The following is a 15,226-nucleotide window of genomic DNA, read 5'->3' as shown; positions in this document are numbered from 1 at the left end:
GTTCAGGAATGGATTACTTACCATTTCTGATCTGAATGGCAATGATTATTATATCAAGAAACATTGATTCATCTCTTGTACTACTTTGTACTTCTATCATTTGACTGGTGCTCATTTTATCTGAATGGCAATGATTATTATATCAAGAAACATTGATTCATCTCTTGTACTACTTTGTACTTCTATCTTTTGACTGGTGCTCATTTTCTCACTGCTCTCAACTTCCTTTTGTTTGTTAAGAAATCTGACTGTAATAAAACTGCTTGGACTTTATTTAAACAAACACTAATAATGCTATTGATCATAAGCAAGTACAGCTATACAGTATAGGAATATGCAATAGATAAAAGCAAATTCTGTCTACAAAAAGTACACATGCAGTGCAAGATAAATGACTGACACTTTACTCGGACTTCACGTGGGCTTTCTGACAAATATAACGTAATAAACACATTAACGTTAGTTGAATATGCCTGTGAGCACCATTGTTGTTCGCTGGGTAAATATGTTCCTAATTAACTTTCCAGCTATGATAGCTAACGTTACTAGTGATGGTTAATAGAGTAGCTCACAATTTGGCACATTTTCAACAAAAACGTTGGTTTCCATGCACTTACTGACACTAGCAAAACATATTTAACACTCATATTATATTATAGCTTTCCACTTTCCACTTAATATATTTGAAAGTAATGAAATAGAGAGACATTACCGTGTTTGACATTGGTTGTGCTTTCCCACAGCAGTCGGTAAAACGGCTTCTGCTGGGGTATGTCAACACCACTTGGACAAACCACATGCAGAATTTAGTACACCGTTATACTAGAATTGTTAGTATAATAATAATGCCAATTTGTTAAGTTCCATTATGATTTTGATTACATTTGCTAATTATTATTTCGGACGGCAGTGCATGGTTTCCTGTAGCATAGCACATTTTATTTTAAGCAGTATTTTTTATATAAAAATATTGGGGGGGACATTTTGAACATAGCTGAATATTGGGGGGGATGTGTCCCCCCAGTATATATTATGATTACGGCCTTGGTCTGTGATCACCAAACAGAACAGAGTAATGCCGGGAGAGAAATCCCACGGTATATGTGGGAAGATTAACAGCCAATGTCTACTATGTTGCTAGCTAAATTACCTCATGAACAACGGTGTTGGGAGAAAAGTAGCCAACCGTCACGAGTCTTGCTGACATCTAACAATCTGACTGACATCAAGGTTCCACTCTGCGCACGACCAGAGCTAAAATGTGTTCACAAACCATTCATTTTTTGCATCACCTATTCACAGTGCTAACACAACTTAATGAATCATTTTTTGGTAACACTTTACTTGAAGTGTAGTGTCATAACATGGTCATAACTCTGTCATAACCATGTCATAATGTCTCATGTCAGCTGACATATCCTGTCATAACATGGTCATGACACTGAAATGACACAATATATATTTTTTGGTCTATCAAAACATAACAAACCATTCTGTAACACCAATCATCTTATATTACATTTCATAAATGTGATATATCAATATAATTATGTAATGAAGTGATTTCAGATATTCATCTTCCCCAATGTAATGTTTCTCATGACTCTGATGCCAGCAGTAGACTTCAGGAGCAGGACATCCTCTTTGTGACTAATAACCAACATTAGGGCATGATAGGCCTATCTGGTTCCAATGATTGTGGTTTTAATGCGTCTTTTGTATTGTCATCTACTGTATTGCGTCAGTTCAAGGAATGTGGCACAGGATGGTCATAATGCTATCATGACATTTTCATAAACTGTAATTTGACACCTTCCCCAATGTTTTGTTTTTTCATTAATATGATGCCAGAGCACTAGTAGATTTTAGGAGCATGACATGACATCCTCTTTGTGATCAATGATCAACATAAGACATCCTCTATGTGACTAACGACCAACATAAGGCTATGTACAGCTAGATTATAGGCATGTTTATTTTGTATGATTATGGTAATGATGCTTTTCATATGACAAATGGCTAACATGAACCCTACACACCCCAAATTGTGACAGCTTTGTTTGCTAAATATGGTATGTACCCATTAATAACCGGGAACAATCAGCAAAACAGTGAACACCTTTCACGGTTCTAGATTTCTGGATATAAAAGCTGATGTTTTTTTTAATAAAAATCTATATACTTTTAATTTTAAAAAAATTATTGTAGTATATCATATCATTAATATAATATAAATCCTATTTTATATAATTATATATTTTTTTATAATGTAGGCTAACTTTTTTATGTGAAACAGGGAACATGGCCTACTTGGTAAGGAAAATCACTGCGTGATTTCTAAATATTTGGTTCAAGTGGGTACAGTGCAATGGCCATGCCCCTGATCTTAATGAAGTTAATGCAGAAGTTAATTTAGATTATAAAATGATTCTTGGAAGAACCCTTAATATAGTGTTCTAGTTAGAACCATATACAGGTATTTTTTTTTAAGTCTATTTTGAACCCTCTGCAAAGAGTTATTTAAACAATATTCTCTTTGGAGGATAAATCAAGGAACCCTATATGGTTTTACTAACTTTCTTTTTAGTATGAAAGCAGTAGGCCTAGCAAAGTGTTTCCCAATCTGCCTCTTTTTTTGTTTCTGATTATTCGTTTTTTACGTTAGTCAAGTGTGTAATTAGGGGACAATTTTAATCAAGTTTGTCAATGTTAGGGCAAAATTAAAAACGTGAACCCCTTTATAGAATCAGATAACTCTGACTAGCATTTGTGGGAAGAAAAGCAATTGGGTTATTTTCGAAGCTGGTTTATTGACCAGTCCTAAATAAAGTTTTATTGTCCAGACCTAAAATAAAGACTGTGGATCCAGGTATTCCTTTCATGGCAATTAGGAAACTGCTATATTTTTATATTCTGTGAATGTGTGAGTATGTACTGTACATTTACAAGAAGGCTAGAATTAAATGTGCACCTTGTTATGTACACTATAATAATGAATATTTTGTAAAGATACAGACTACTCCATCGAAAAGGAAGGTTTTGAGTGAGGAACAGAAGGGTTAAAATTAGGAGACCACTGCAACTTTTTAACTTTTTTGGAAAGGAAAGAAAAAGGTACAGTGGTCTCTTAATTTTTTCCAGAGTTGTATATGAATTCCAACAATCTTTAGACTTGCTCCAATGTTGACCATTCTTTTTGTTAAGAAATAAGAGAATCTACTCAATCAAAATCAAGATCTCTACCTACTCTGTAATACAAATGGGAAAATGTGTTTTCTGTTGCCTTACCAGTAAAGCTCTTAAACACGTTTACGTGTTACTATGTGCAACTTGACAAGAAAACAGATTACATTCACCAAGAGCAATGGGTGAAGGAAAGGTACCCGCTCCATTTTCTTTCCTTCCAAAAATACAATTATTTCAGTCACAACAATGGTCTACAGTATGCTTTATTACAAAATGTGTTAAAGACGTTTAAAAATAACTTTTTATTTCAGAAAATATATGATTACACAACAAATGATGTGCTATGATTACATTGATTAGACTTAAAATGTTTGGCACATTTTGGTAAAATGTAGGTTATTGGGAAACAAGCTCATGAAGCAGCTTTGAAGCAGCAATGTTTTGTGTTGCATAAATTGCAAATTATTACAAATTGATTCACATGAAAATGATCTGATATATTTTACATGATACAGTCTACTATATTTATATATAAATATTTAGATATTCCCTATGTAGTGCACTACTTTTGAGCCCTACAACTTATAGCTAGACAAACTAGACATCAGTCTGTTGAGATGAATTAATTAAGCCTTAATCTATGGATTTGTTTGGATTAATGTATTGAAAAGGTATGTGATATTGTATATCTGCTCACGGCACCAATACTGCATTGCATTAATATTTTTGTTCAGTACACTAACTGTGACCTTCCTTACTATTATGCTTTCACCTTTAAGAATTAGTTGTGTTTTAGCATGAGATGAATGTGAAAATTTTGAAAGACTGGGTAAACATTGCTCTTGCAAATTTGAATGAATCGCAGCACTGGTCTCCGTCTCTCCAAAGCATATCTCCCAGAAATCGTTGCAGCAATTGTTTGGGTATAGGCTATGGTCAAAAATAGTGCACTACATTTGTGGTATTTTATGAACAGACAGAATGAAGTGGACATACATTATATTGTGAAATTCAATGTTGCTTGTTTTAGATTGTTTTTCTTACACGAGGAGATCTTGTGTTTTTCTTAAACAAATGTATTGTTAGTAATTAATACATTAAGTAGCTGTGTTATGGTAAGGCCTCTTTAACACATGATACAATATATTCTATATTTCAACTGAGTATGGGGATGTAGATTACCACTTGAGGTGATTATGTTCAATGGATTTAAGAGTGTTTAGGAAATTGATAGTCCATTGTATAGATCAATATCTAATACCAATATTTAAGCATCAAAGATGATCTTGCCCACCTTCTTTTCATTTTAATCTGTATCCCTCTCTGCCTCTCTCTCTTTGCAGGCCAGCTCTTTTCCCTCTTCTGTATTTGACTCCTGGTCCTTTCTGAGTATTGAACAACTGAGTATCCCCTTCTCATCTTTCTCTTCTCCACACCCCTGACCACACGCTTTCCCTTCTCCTCTAGACTCTGTTGCTCCTGTCTGTCTTTCCGCTCCAGTTTTTCTCTCCTGGTTCTCTTCTCTCTGGGGCTCTAGAAAACTTCCTGTTTTGGTCTTATTCAATAGGTCAATGTCTGTAGTTGTACCATCCGTCACAGGCTGTTGCTGTGAATTAGTAGAGGTAACAGAGATTGGCTCTGTGTCTGCTTTGGGAGTGTTGTCTGTTTCTTCCTCATTCTTGTGTTTGTTCTGAAACACCTCCCCTCCTTCTTTCTTCTCATCCTCTCCAACACTGTCTGGGGTGTTGTTAGGTGATAGGGGCGTGTCACTTTCTGCAGCCCCACCATCTTCCTCTCCACTTGACTTCCTGTGTCGTCTTGAAGGTGGGCGTCGCCTGATGGAGAGACGTGCTCTTCCCTAGGGATGCAGGACACAGACCAATCAAAACACATTAATATTTGACATCACATATGTGATTTGACATCACATACCCACAGACAGATACAAGATTAAAATAGAGCACCATATATATATATATATACACACACAAATCATACAGATGCACACACTACACACATTCTCACTAAACAGACCTTGTTGATACTGGGCAGTAGGGACCCTTCAGTGGGTTTGGCTGGGTTCTCAAAGGTGGTGGGTATCTCTTCCTTGCTCTGTGACCGAGCTCGAGGCACCCTGCTAACTGGGGAGGTGGGGTTTACCATAGTAACAGGAAGGGTGGGGGAGCACGGAGACACAGGGGAGAAGGAGGGGGGCAGCAATCTCAGGCCAGGGCTCTTATGAGAGGGCATGAGAGCAGCAGGGGATATTACCAGGTTCGCCTGGTAGAAGAGAGGCAGGAGGTGGAGAGAGGGTGGGACAGACATACAGTAACAGGAATTAGAGAGATAGAAAGACAGTGTTTCACAGTGTTATTAAACGCTAGCTTAGCCGCTATTAACTAACTTAGAAGCCATTTTGCTGTTGTACGTCAGCCCACATAAAAACAACACACTTTTTTACTATAAACGTACAGTATTTCCATTAGAAATTATATTGTCCCTAATCCTACAACTAAAACTAGCTTTAACTGAAAAAATCCTAAGTCTAAACTTAACCTTGTCACAAGTGATCAAAAGTAACATCTGGAAATGTGCAAAAAATTATTTCTCACTATTGGATGCAGGAATGATAGTGGTATAAAGTTAAAGTATATCTTAATTTGCTTCCAGATAGGGATTGTGCGGTGTTTGATGGGATTAGCACTATAAATTGACTGCTTAACATTGCACCAATAGAATAGGGGTGGCAATCGTCACGCTTCATTCTAAGCCAGCTGGACACCTGAGGACATCAAGCCAAAATGTAACTGCACAGACAATGGCAAAAAAACTAAGTAGAGGCATTAAAGCTTTTGTTTGGTCTTTCTATTGAGGTGAAGTCGAGGTGAAGAATAAGGATTTGTTGGTGAGTATTCTTGTGCAGGGGCATAAGATTTTGGATCAAGATTTTGATCAAGTTTTAGTACCTGTTTCTGACCTTTAATTTTGGCAACTAAGCATATTTTTGGCAGGGTTAAACCATTTTCAGTTAGTGGTGCTTATGAAATGACTGCTGGTAAATAGGTGCCATCTACCAATGACAAATAATAAGACCTAACAAAAATACTACCTTTGTTCTTTCCAGTTCACAGAAAATGAAGTCCTCAGTGCCTGGTGTATACTTTTTCAAATAAAAAATGTCTTAATCAAGTTCAACTAAATATTTTTCTCAACAAGAAAGAAAAACTAGGCAAGCCTAACTCATCTGGACCGCGTTTAGAAGTGACTGAGATTAGCCAGGGAGGGGGCTTGAAGAGAAGCTATTTATGGGCCAAATCTAGATACCTAGTAGCCATTACACACACGGCTCCGGAAAAAACAGCACCTTTTACTTTCCTTTCCAAAAAAGTTGAGTGAGGAACAGAAGCATTCAATTTGCAGTGGTCTCTTAATTTGAACCCTTCTGTTCCTCACTCAAAACATTCCTTTTCAACTTTTTGGGAAAGCAAAGAAAAAGGTGCAGTGGTCTCTTAATTTTTTCCGGAGCTGTATGTTTTAGGTGAATCTGAATGTATGCTTGTTTTTTTTTTTTTTAGATAACAAAATATCTGTGTACAGGAAGTCACGTTCATTCAACGCGACAGTAATTAGCCAATGGGCTTACAGTACTGGGATGTGTATTCCAGGTGGGGATGTCTATAAATAGAGGACAACAGGAAGTTTCTTTGAGATTGAGTGAAATGAGACTGAGGTGGTAAGGCATTGTGTATGAAGACCGGGTCTGTAACCTCATGAACAAGACTATATAATGCTGCAATAAATAATTGAATTACTCTCTCCCTTGACGACCGGATACGTGATCATTATTTCAACCACTATACGAAACGGCTGATTTCTAACATAGGTAATTACCATGAAATTATAACTGGGAACCATTATGCCATGAATTTCTATAACATTATTTAATGTGATAGCTACTGTATGGGGTGGAGAACAAGGAGACACAACATGGAGCTGTTGGGTTGCTATGGAGGAAATTTACTGATACTTGTTCTGATACGGAATTTACTGATACAGATTCTTCATGATTTGGGTTTTTCTTTGGAAATGTTTATTTCCATAAAATGTATCGCACCTACACATTTATAATACCTATTTGGACGCTAATTAGAAACCTTGGGATAGTGACTTGTTTTAATGGGCAAATCAGGGAAATCGGCAGTTTTTATTTTGTCGTGTTTGATGTACACCTGAGCTGAAATAATTTATTGCATCAATATTGTCTGTTTATTCAGTTGAGCCCCAGTGTTCAAGGGGGGCTCCACCAAATTGATATTTGCTATCCTGTTGTGTCTCTCTGTTAGCTGGCCCATATGAAGAAAAAAAAAAAGATAAATTAGAAATGTGTACAATAAATTTCTACTCTGGTAAAATATAATCTACTGGTTTTCTTACAAAAGTTGATATTTTGTGTTTTCTCTCTCATGGCAAGGATGTGTGGTAGGATGGAGGATTTACATGGTAATGGGGTTTAAACTTAAGGCCTGAATTTGTATCCAGTCGAGTGCTAGCCTATAAAATTGAGAAAAACAGCCAACAGCGAGTTATTCCCCACAATTAATTTAGAAACATCTTGTTTTAGATGCTTAATGGGATGCTCAATGGGTTTTGTTTTATGTGTTTGGGAATTTGTGATTTTTAGAACCAGGAAGTGAGGTTAAAGACCTAGAGTCATTCCCCATTGTTGGTGACCAAGCAGTTTTAATGTCAATAGCATCAAAGGATATTGCCATAGAAGGCTTTACTGTTTTGAGATTTGATAGAAAGGTGGAGGATTAGCCATCTATTCCACATCGAACCTTACAGTCTCTGAAATACTAAATGTTTCTGTACCTCAGCTTTTTGAACTGTTAATTATTGATATTTCTAGTGCTGAAAGTGCAAATCTTTATGTAGCAGGGATATACCGTCTGTTTCTAATCTCTCTTACCTAAATAAAATCTTTAAAAATATATATTTTAAATATCCACCAGTCAGGGTTCAGACATGGTAATAGCCACATCTCTGCTACCTTGTTGGTTTTAAATGATGTGATTAACAGTATCAGTAACAGGAAATACTGTGCAACACTTTTTATTGGCCTATCCATTGAAAGTTTAAACCTGCATCTCTATGCAAATTTCTCCCACGAAAAACCAGGCTCTTTATGGGCAGAGATCTTGAAGTATACTTTTTTTGAAGTATCCTTTTTTTCAGGGTGTGTGTTATTTTCTAAATCTTAAAGGTTGTCTGTTAATTTAGATTTGATTACTCTTGATGGTGCTCATGTTGAAGGCACAAATACCTGGGCATATGGATGTATGAAAATAAGTAGACTAACTTGATAATGAAAACAGGTAATATCCTGACATTTTCTAGCTGAAAGCAAACTGTTCAGTTGACTTTCATGTCAGGTTATTGATTATGCCAATATTATTTATATGAATGTTTCTACCTCTGCTTTATAACCTGTCAACATAGTTTATCACAGCAAGCAAGCAAGTTGATTTATATAGCAAAATTCATACATAGAAGCAATTCAATGTGTTTTACAAAGAAAACAGGCAAGCCTAGTTCAGCCGTCCCACGATAGAAAGTGCTGCCCTCTCAAGATTCAAACCCAAGTCACCCACGTGAAAGGCTGTTTCGTTAACCACGACACCACACAGCTGTACACTTGCTGTCAGTAAAGCCTCTTGTGTCTATCCTGAACAAATCCTCTTTTGCCACTGGCCGTTTTAACAGTTAATTGGCCATTCGTGAATGACATTGATACAGTTAAACTGACTAATGTTTCTTACTAAGTTTACCTCTACCACAAATAGCATCTATGTATGGCGTTTGCCACCGGCAGTTTTAATAGCGTTTCAGCCAGTAATAAGCTTTACCAGTATCGACTAACTTACTGGAATCGTCATAAGAATTGGGCAACTGCTAGTGAGACTGAGCATGAACTTTTCCATGCCAGAAACAGACACAATATAACCGTATACAGTTTCAGTTAAGACTTACTATAATGTAACTACTGTATGTTGTAGCCAGCAAATGTGTTTGTCTATCCTGATCCAAAACGCATGCACGGATGTCCAGTCCAGTTAAGAGGCCATTACAGTAGTCAACCCTACTAAAAATAAAAGCATGGATGAGGTTCTCTTGGTATTTTTTGGATACCAAGCCTTTATTTATATTATATCTAATAGAACCAGAACTGTTATTTTATCTGAATCAGTATTCAGCCTTATATCATTTAAAACTTAATCAGGACCATTTCAGTACTTTGGTGAGGTCAGAAGCCTGACTGAAATTTGTCTAAGAGACAGCTAAAGGTCACAAAATTGCTGAGTTGATTGAAGACAACATTCTCAATGATCTTGGCTATAAAAGGGAGATTTGACAGGGAGGTTTATAGTTGTTCAATATAGATGCATCCAGTGTTCTCTTTTTTAATAGGGGCTTAATGGCAGCTGTTTTTAGAGACGTTGGGAAAATGCCTGAGTGCAGGGAGCTATTAACTATTTGCTGTATGTCCATTGTTATAGAGTTAAAAAAAATGTTTTCAATGTCTGATGGCAGTGTGTCGAAACAACATGTGGAAGCTTTAAGATCTCGAACTGTTTCTTCTAGGGATCAATTGTATTAAATTGCGACTTAATAACCAAGTTATGTCTTGGTGGTCGTGGTGACGATACAGTGTCCTTGTTAGACTGTGTAGTTCTGATGGTCTGTCTAATACTTTTAATTTTGTCACGCAAATTCATTACATTTCACAGTGGACTTTAGTTCTGTTGCTATCTGCTTTATTGGGTTCGTAAGTTTGTCGACCATGACAAATAGAGTGCGGTTATTGTTGATATTCTTGTTGATCATTCCCGATAAATGTTGCTGTCTGGCCCCTGCGTAACTCATTATTGAAGCTACAAAGGCTTTGTTTATAGATTTCACAGTGGATTTTATTTCAGTTTTCCTCAACTTACGTTCCACTTTCCTACATTCTCTTTTCAGGGCGCTTACCATCATGGGGGTTCTCCATGGTTTTTTCTGTTTTATTTACCTTTACCGGTGCAACATGATCCATGACATTCAATATTTCAGCATAGACATTTTCCAGGAGTACATCAACTGACTCAGCACTTATTGTTGGAGAGATAGCTATGGCATCTATAAACTCAGCATTGGTCTCATTAATGTACCTTTTCTTAACAGAAACTATTTACAGGAGTTTACTGGAACGTTTGGGGTGATAAGTGATTCAAAAAAGACACAGTGATCAGACAGGGCCAAGACTTTAACCATGACAGAGGAAATATCAAGACTTTTAGAGATAACCAGATCTAGAATGTGGCCTCGAGTGTGTGTACGATCTATCACATGTTGAGTGAGATCAAAAGTGTCAAGTAGGGCAAAACGTTATTTGGCATTATTGTGCCTACTATTATCTATGTAGATGTTAAACTCCCCTGTAATAATAAACAAGTTAGAGTCAACTGATAACAGAGAGTAGTTAAAATTTGCAGAATATCGTGGAGGTCTGTAAATGGTTAAAAAACTAAATGTTCAGGGTACACTTCAATTTAAAACCAGTATTAAAAATATATTAAATTACTAAGTGTATTTTCTTTGCACTGGAATGTATCTTTGAATAGGGTAGCCACTCCTCCTCCTTTCCTACCATTTTGACACGTATTCATATAGCCAAATGTTTCAGGTGCTGTCTCATTAAGAACAGTAGCACTACAATCTTCTGTTAGCCGCGTTTTAGTGAGAAACATAAAAGTTAGGTTGTAGGATATTATAATGTCATTTACCAAGAATGATTTGTTGGTCAGAGATCTGATATTAAGTAAAGCCAGCTTAATAGATGTAATAGGGGTTCCTGGACTAGTAGGTTGACATGTTACACTTAACAGATTAGACAAGTTTACTTTAAAAGTTGCTGGAGGTCAAAAGGGTGAGTGTGATGGAGGGGGGATGGGAGATAATGTGCCCCTGTTTGGGACAAGGACAACTTCTGGAAGCATTGGGTGATTTTAGTTAGAGGGTCAGGAGAGGGGGGGTGGATACTCTGCCTATGAGTACTGTCCTTTATGCTTATCTTGTTTGGAAATGGCATTCCAAGAGTGTGACGTATGTTGGCTCCAGGAAGCCGGCATCCCATGATGTTTGGATGAACCTCATCAGGTCTAAAGCGGTCTTAACAATTCCAAGAAATATTGAAATTGTCAGCCACATATTCAGCCCAAGGAGTCTGCTAAAAGATTCAATTCCTTTCCCCAAGGTTGGAATGGCGCCTGAGATGAAAATGTTGTTGAAAGTTATTTTCTCCAGTAGCATAGAAAAATCCTGGGTATTGTGCTTTGTTACAGGTGGTTTTTTCAGTGCATATCATTGTTCTCTATATCAGAAAGTAGGTTGGCCCTCTTTGATGTCACATATATTAATTAATTTCACACTTTTTGTTTTTGAGGCTCTCCTGCATAAATTACCAGCATACATTACTTCTCTCCTGACATACAGAAATACAAAATCAGACGGTCCCTGGGATGGCTAACCATAAACATCCCAAGACCATTTTAAACTGAATTAATTTGTCTTTCATGGGCAATTCAAAAGGGTGAAAGAGGAATATTAACATGAATAATGTGCTTGTGTCATATGAATTCTGTGTTTATGTTTTTTTTGTTAGGGGGTATGCTTCCCATACATGGTAGCACACTCCTTGTGCTAACATAACAGCACTGACTCCTCTACTATAACATTTCATAAGGTAGGACAACACAAGGGATCTAAGACTATTTATGTGCATTGTGATGGCCATTACAAAAGCTTGGTCCTATGTTCAGTGAACCATTTTCAGAGGGCCCCAAAACATCAAACATCCACCACTATAATTCACAGTGGGGATTAGGTTACTTTCTTCAAGACCACTGCTCATTTAACGCCAAACCTACCTCTGTTACTTGCTGCCAAAAATACTCCCAGTTGAATGATCAGACATTGGTTGAATTTGAATGAACTTACAAATGAAATACAAGATTTCCATGACCATTCAAAAACGTAATTAGGCTATTATTGAAACATAATACAAACAATATAGGCAACTTATCACAGGTTCCCATTTTTCAATAGGAGATTCAGCTTATTGTGTAGGCTAATTCATTAGATGTAAGTCTAAAATGTAAAGGTATTATAAGTTAAGCTACACACATCCTATGTTCTCTCTGAATTTTCTCTGCTTATTTTACTGAAAACTAATATTCTACAAATATATTAGGCTAAATAATTATTCATTAAACAGAATTCCAACGATGTTGTTTACCAGTCAGTAATTACCAATTCAACAAAGGTAATACAAGTTGCTGTTTTTGCCAGACCGCGTAAGAAGAGCAAATGTCACCGACCCTTCTTGAGTAGTGTAGTGGTTAGAGACACAGACTTGTGACATATCTCCTTGTCAAATCAGCAATCACCCAAGCCCATTCCTCCAAAACTGCCACTGGAATGCTGCCCCTGAACTGATTTTGCCTCCCTGTCACAGCAGTTTGTTTGCGTTTGATGACTTCTAAACCTTTGTTGAAAAAAATGCCTTCCAGAGCTCTAAACACTTAACTAGTGTCAATTTTGCGTCTTTATTTATATTATTTATTAAACTTTTGTCATACAAAATAATGAGTTGTTCATAGGTGTATTTGTGTACTGGCCATTATTGTAAAAAATAACAAGTTCTTAATTGGGACTGTTGATATAAAAGAAAAAATTAATTCAAATATTTTCTTTCTTTCTACAGTATGACTAAAATACACAACACCAGGTTTAAGCCAAAAGCCATAGCTTTCTGAAAGGAAACAGTATTACAGTACTCAAAAAGATTGCCTTGTTGTTAGATTAATGAATGCAGTCACAGTTAAAAACTGTAAAATTGCTATAAGCTTAAGAGATAACGTATTTGGGAGATGAGAGTAACTGGATCAAGTATGTGGATTTTTAAGCAGCCAGTCATTCAACCCAGTAATTTTTGCTAATGAGGGTAACACACAAACCACACTCACCTGCAGCTTCTCAATCAGTGCAGAGTTCCTTTTGGTTTTGGAAGCATGCTGAGATGGGGAGATGGGTTTCTGAAGGACACAGGCAAAGTGAGAAATACACAAATACAAAGCATCACATTATTCATCATGTTTTAAAATATATTAAATTGACCTTAACCTGTATTAGAGGGGCCTCATTTAAATAAAAATTGCATCTAGAAATATTTTAATTGATATTTATACACACAGAAAAACTATTATTTATCAAACAATCCTACCAGCTAAGAGATGCATGGAAGCCCTGAACAGTACTTTTTTTAGTTATCTAATTTTAACGAGATAAACTTAGAGATGCAGCACCAAAAAAATAAGTTTGGTTTTATTTTGAGACATACAAATTCTGATAGATACGCAAAACACCTTATGCACCTGTCTTTATTTTCAAAGTGTATGGTTGTATTTTTTTGATTTTCTATCATGTGTTGTTAGTAACATTTATCATAAAGGATACAAAAAGCATGTGAAATTTGCCGTAATAACTGACACTGTGTCTAGCTGATTAGTTTTCAGTTTCAGCCTGAACCGGAAGGGTTAGACTACTACTGTGATATAACACATGACAGCGAAATGTACTTCAGGATTTTATAAACAATCTTAAATTGGGTCATCAGCTATAGAAAACATTTTCAAGAGTTGCTATAACAGGAAACAGATGAAATCTGTGAAATACATTTAAAATACATACCTATTGTCAGGGAAATTTCTTAAACTGATGTATTCTTACTGATTAAAGGACTGAGCCCCCATGTTTAGATAAGTAGAGCAATGTGGAAGAGGGGGATCTGGTATTTGTCTAAGGGGGCATCCTTGACTGGTATCAGCAGATTATGGGGTTAATCGTAAATCTGTATAACCCATTAGTGTCTATCTGTAGTTTTTCCAGATGCTTTAAGTCCTCCTCAAGGGTTGAGAAGGTTACCCAGGTGGGGGAGGACAACATGTGCCTTGTGTTAAGCCTAGGATATGTGATAGAACATAGGGAAAGTGTTGTATTGACATAAGACAGATAGGCAGCATCTTACCAATGGGGATTTCTTTAAGACTGCAAGGGAAGCTTGGCTTCCCATATAATAAAAAATTATAATAATGGTCAAATATGTTCTATTGTGAAACATTTTATTGACTAAAAATGTGTTAAACACGTTCATCTCTAGAACTAGTTAGTTCAGAATCAGCTACAGGTTGGCTGACTCGATTTTCTTCTCATACAATCCCGCAGCATCACAGTGAAGCCAAGCGTCCATTGACTTCAATGGGGCTGCTTAGAACAGTTTTTTTCAGTGCTCCGAAAGTAGATGGTAATTGGATAAATGCTGTGATTATGTCCCGCCCACGGACGCTCAGTGTCTCTGGGGGTGAATGAGAAGTGGGCTGGCCCGGACTCTGGGATTCCGCGTGATGATTGGAGGATCTGACGATCTGTCAAACTGCATCTCCTTTTGACTGACAGTGGTCTGTACTATAAGAAGTCACTGAAGCTATTTCGCGCTCAGTCCCATCGCGGATTTCTCAATGGTATTCAAAAGACAAACTGCTGCAATATTTCTTGATATTTGTCTGGCGAAATTGCTAGCCGATTTGCATCATACATTTCACACAATTATAGGCTACACCACAATCCTTGTTTCAGTTTTACAAAGTTTAATATATATTTTTTAGATAGTTCATTCATTCATTCATATACAGTAGTAGGCTAGGCTAGCGTTGTAGGCGGGTGAAACTGCGCACGATGGCAGACAGTGTTAATATTGTCGACCAAATTTTAGTGAAGCCATTAATAAACAGAGTAAAATTATATTTGTAAAAAATACATATATATATATATATATATATATATATATATATATATTGTTCTGTTACAAAATTAAATGTTATTGTCTGGGGTCCAAAAGACCCCGAGTGTCACTACAAATGAAGACCTTCAGAGGGTTATAATG

General features: G+C 36.6%; 1 protein-coding gene across 2 annotated transcripts in view; it reads right to left on the bottom strand.

The window, feature by feature from the left end:
* Positions 1 to 3,431: 3,431 nt before the first annotated feature.
* LOC114839477 (capZ-interacting protein-like) overlaps positions 3,432 to 15,226 on the bottom strand; it is an 84,622-nt gene continuing 72,827 nt past the window's right edge. For both annotated transcript variants that reach the window (XM_034293099.1, XM_034293100.1), the window contains exons 3-5: positions 13,251 to 13,319; positions 5,221 to 5,466; positions 3,432 to 5,044 (exon numbers count right to left, since the gene is read on the bottom strand). In XM_034293099.1, coding sequence (XP_034148990.1) covers positions 4,493 to 5,044; positions 5,221 to 5,466; positions 13,251 to 13,319 — 867 coding nt within the window. In that variant the 3' untranslated portion in view covers positions 3,432 to 4,492. The remainder of the gene's footprint in view (positions 5,045 to 5,220; positions 5,467 to 13,250; positions 13,320 to 15,226) is intronic.

Source organism: Esox lucius, chromosome 7, assembly GCF_011004845.1.
Source record: "Esox lucius isolate fEsoLuc1 chromosome 7, fEsoLuc1.pri, whole genome shotgun sequence".
In the NCBI taxonomy this organism is placed as follows: Eukaryota; Metazoa; Chordata; class Actinopteri; order Esociformes; family Esocidae; genus Esox; species Esox lucius.
This window is presented reverse-complemented; position numbering and strand designations above follow the sequence as displayed.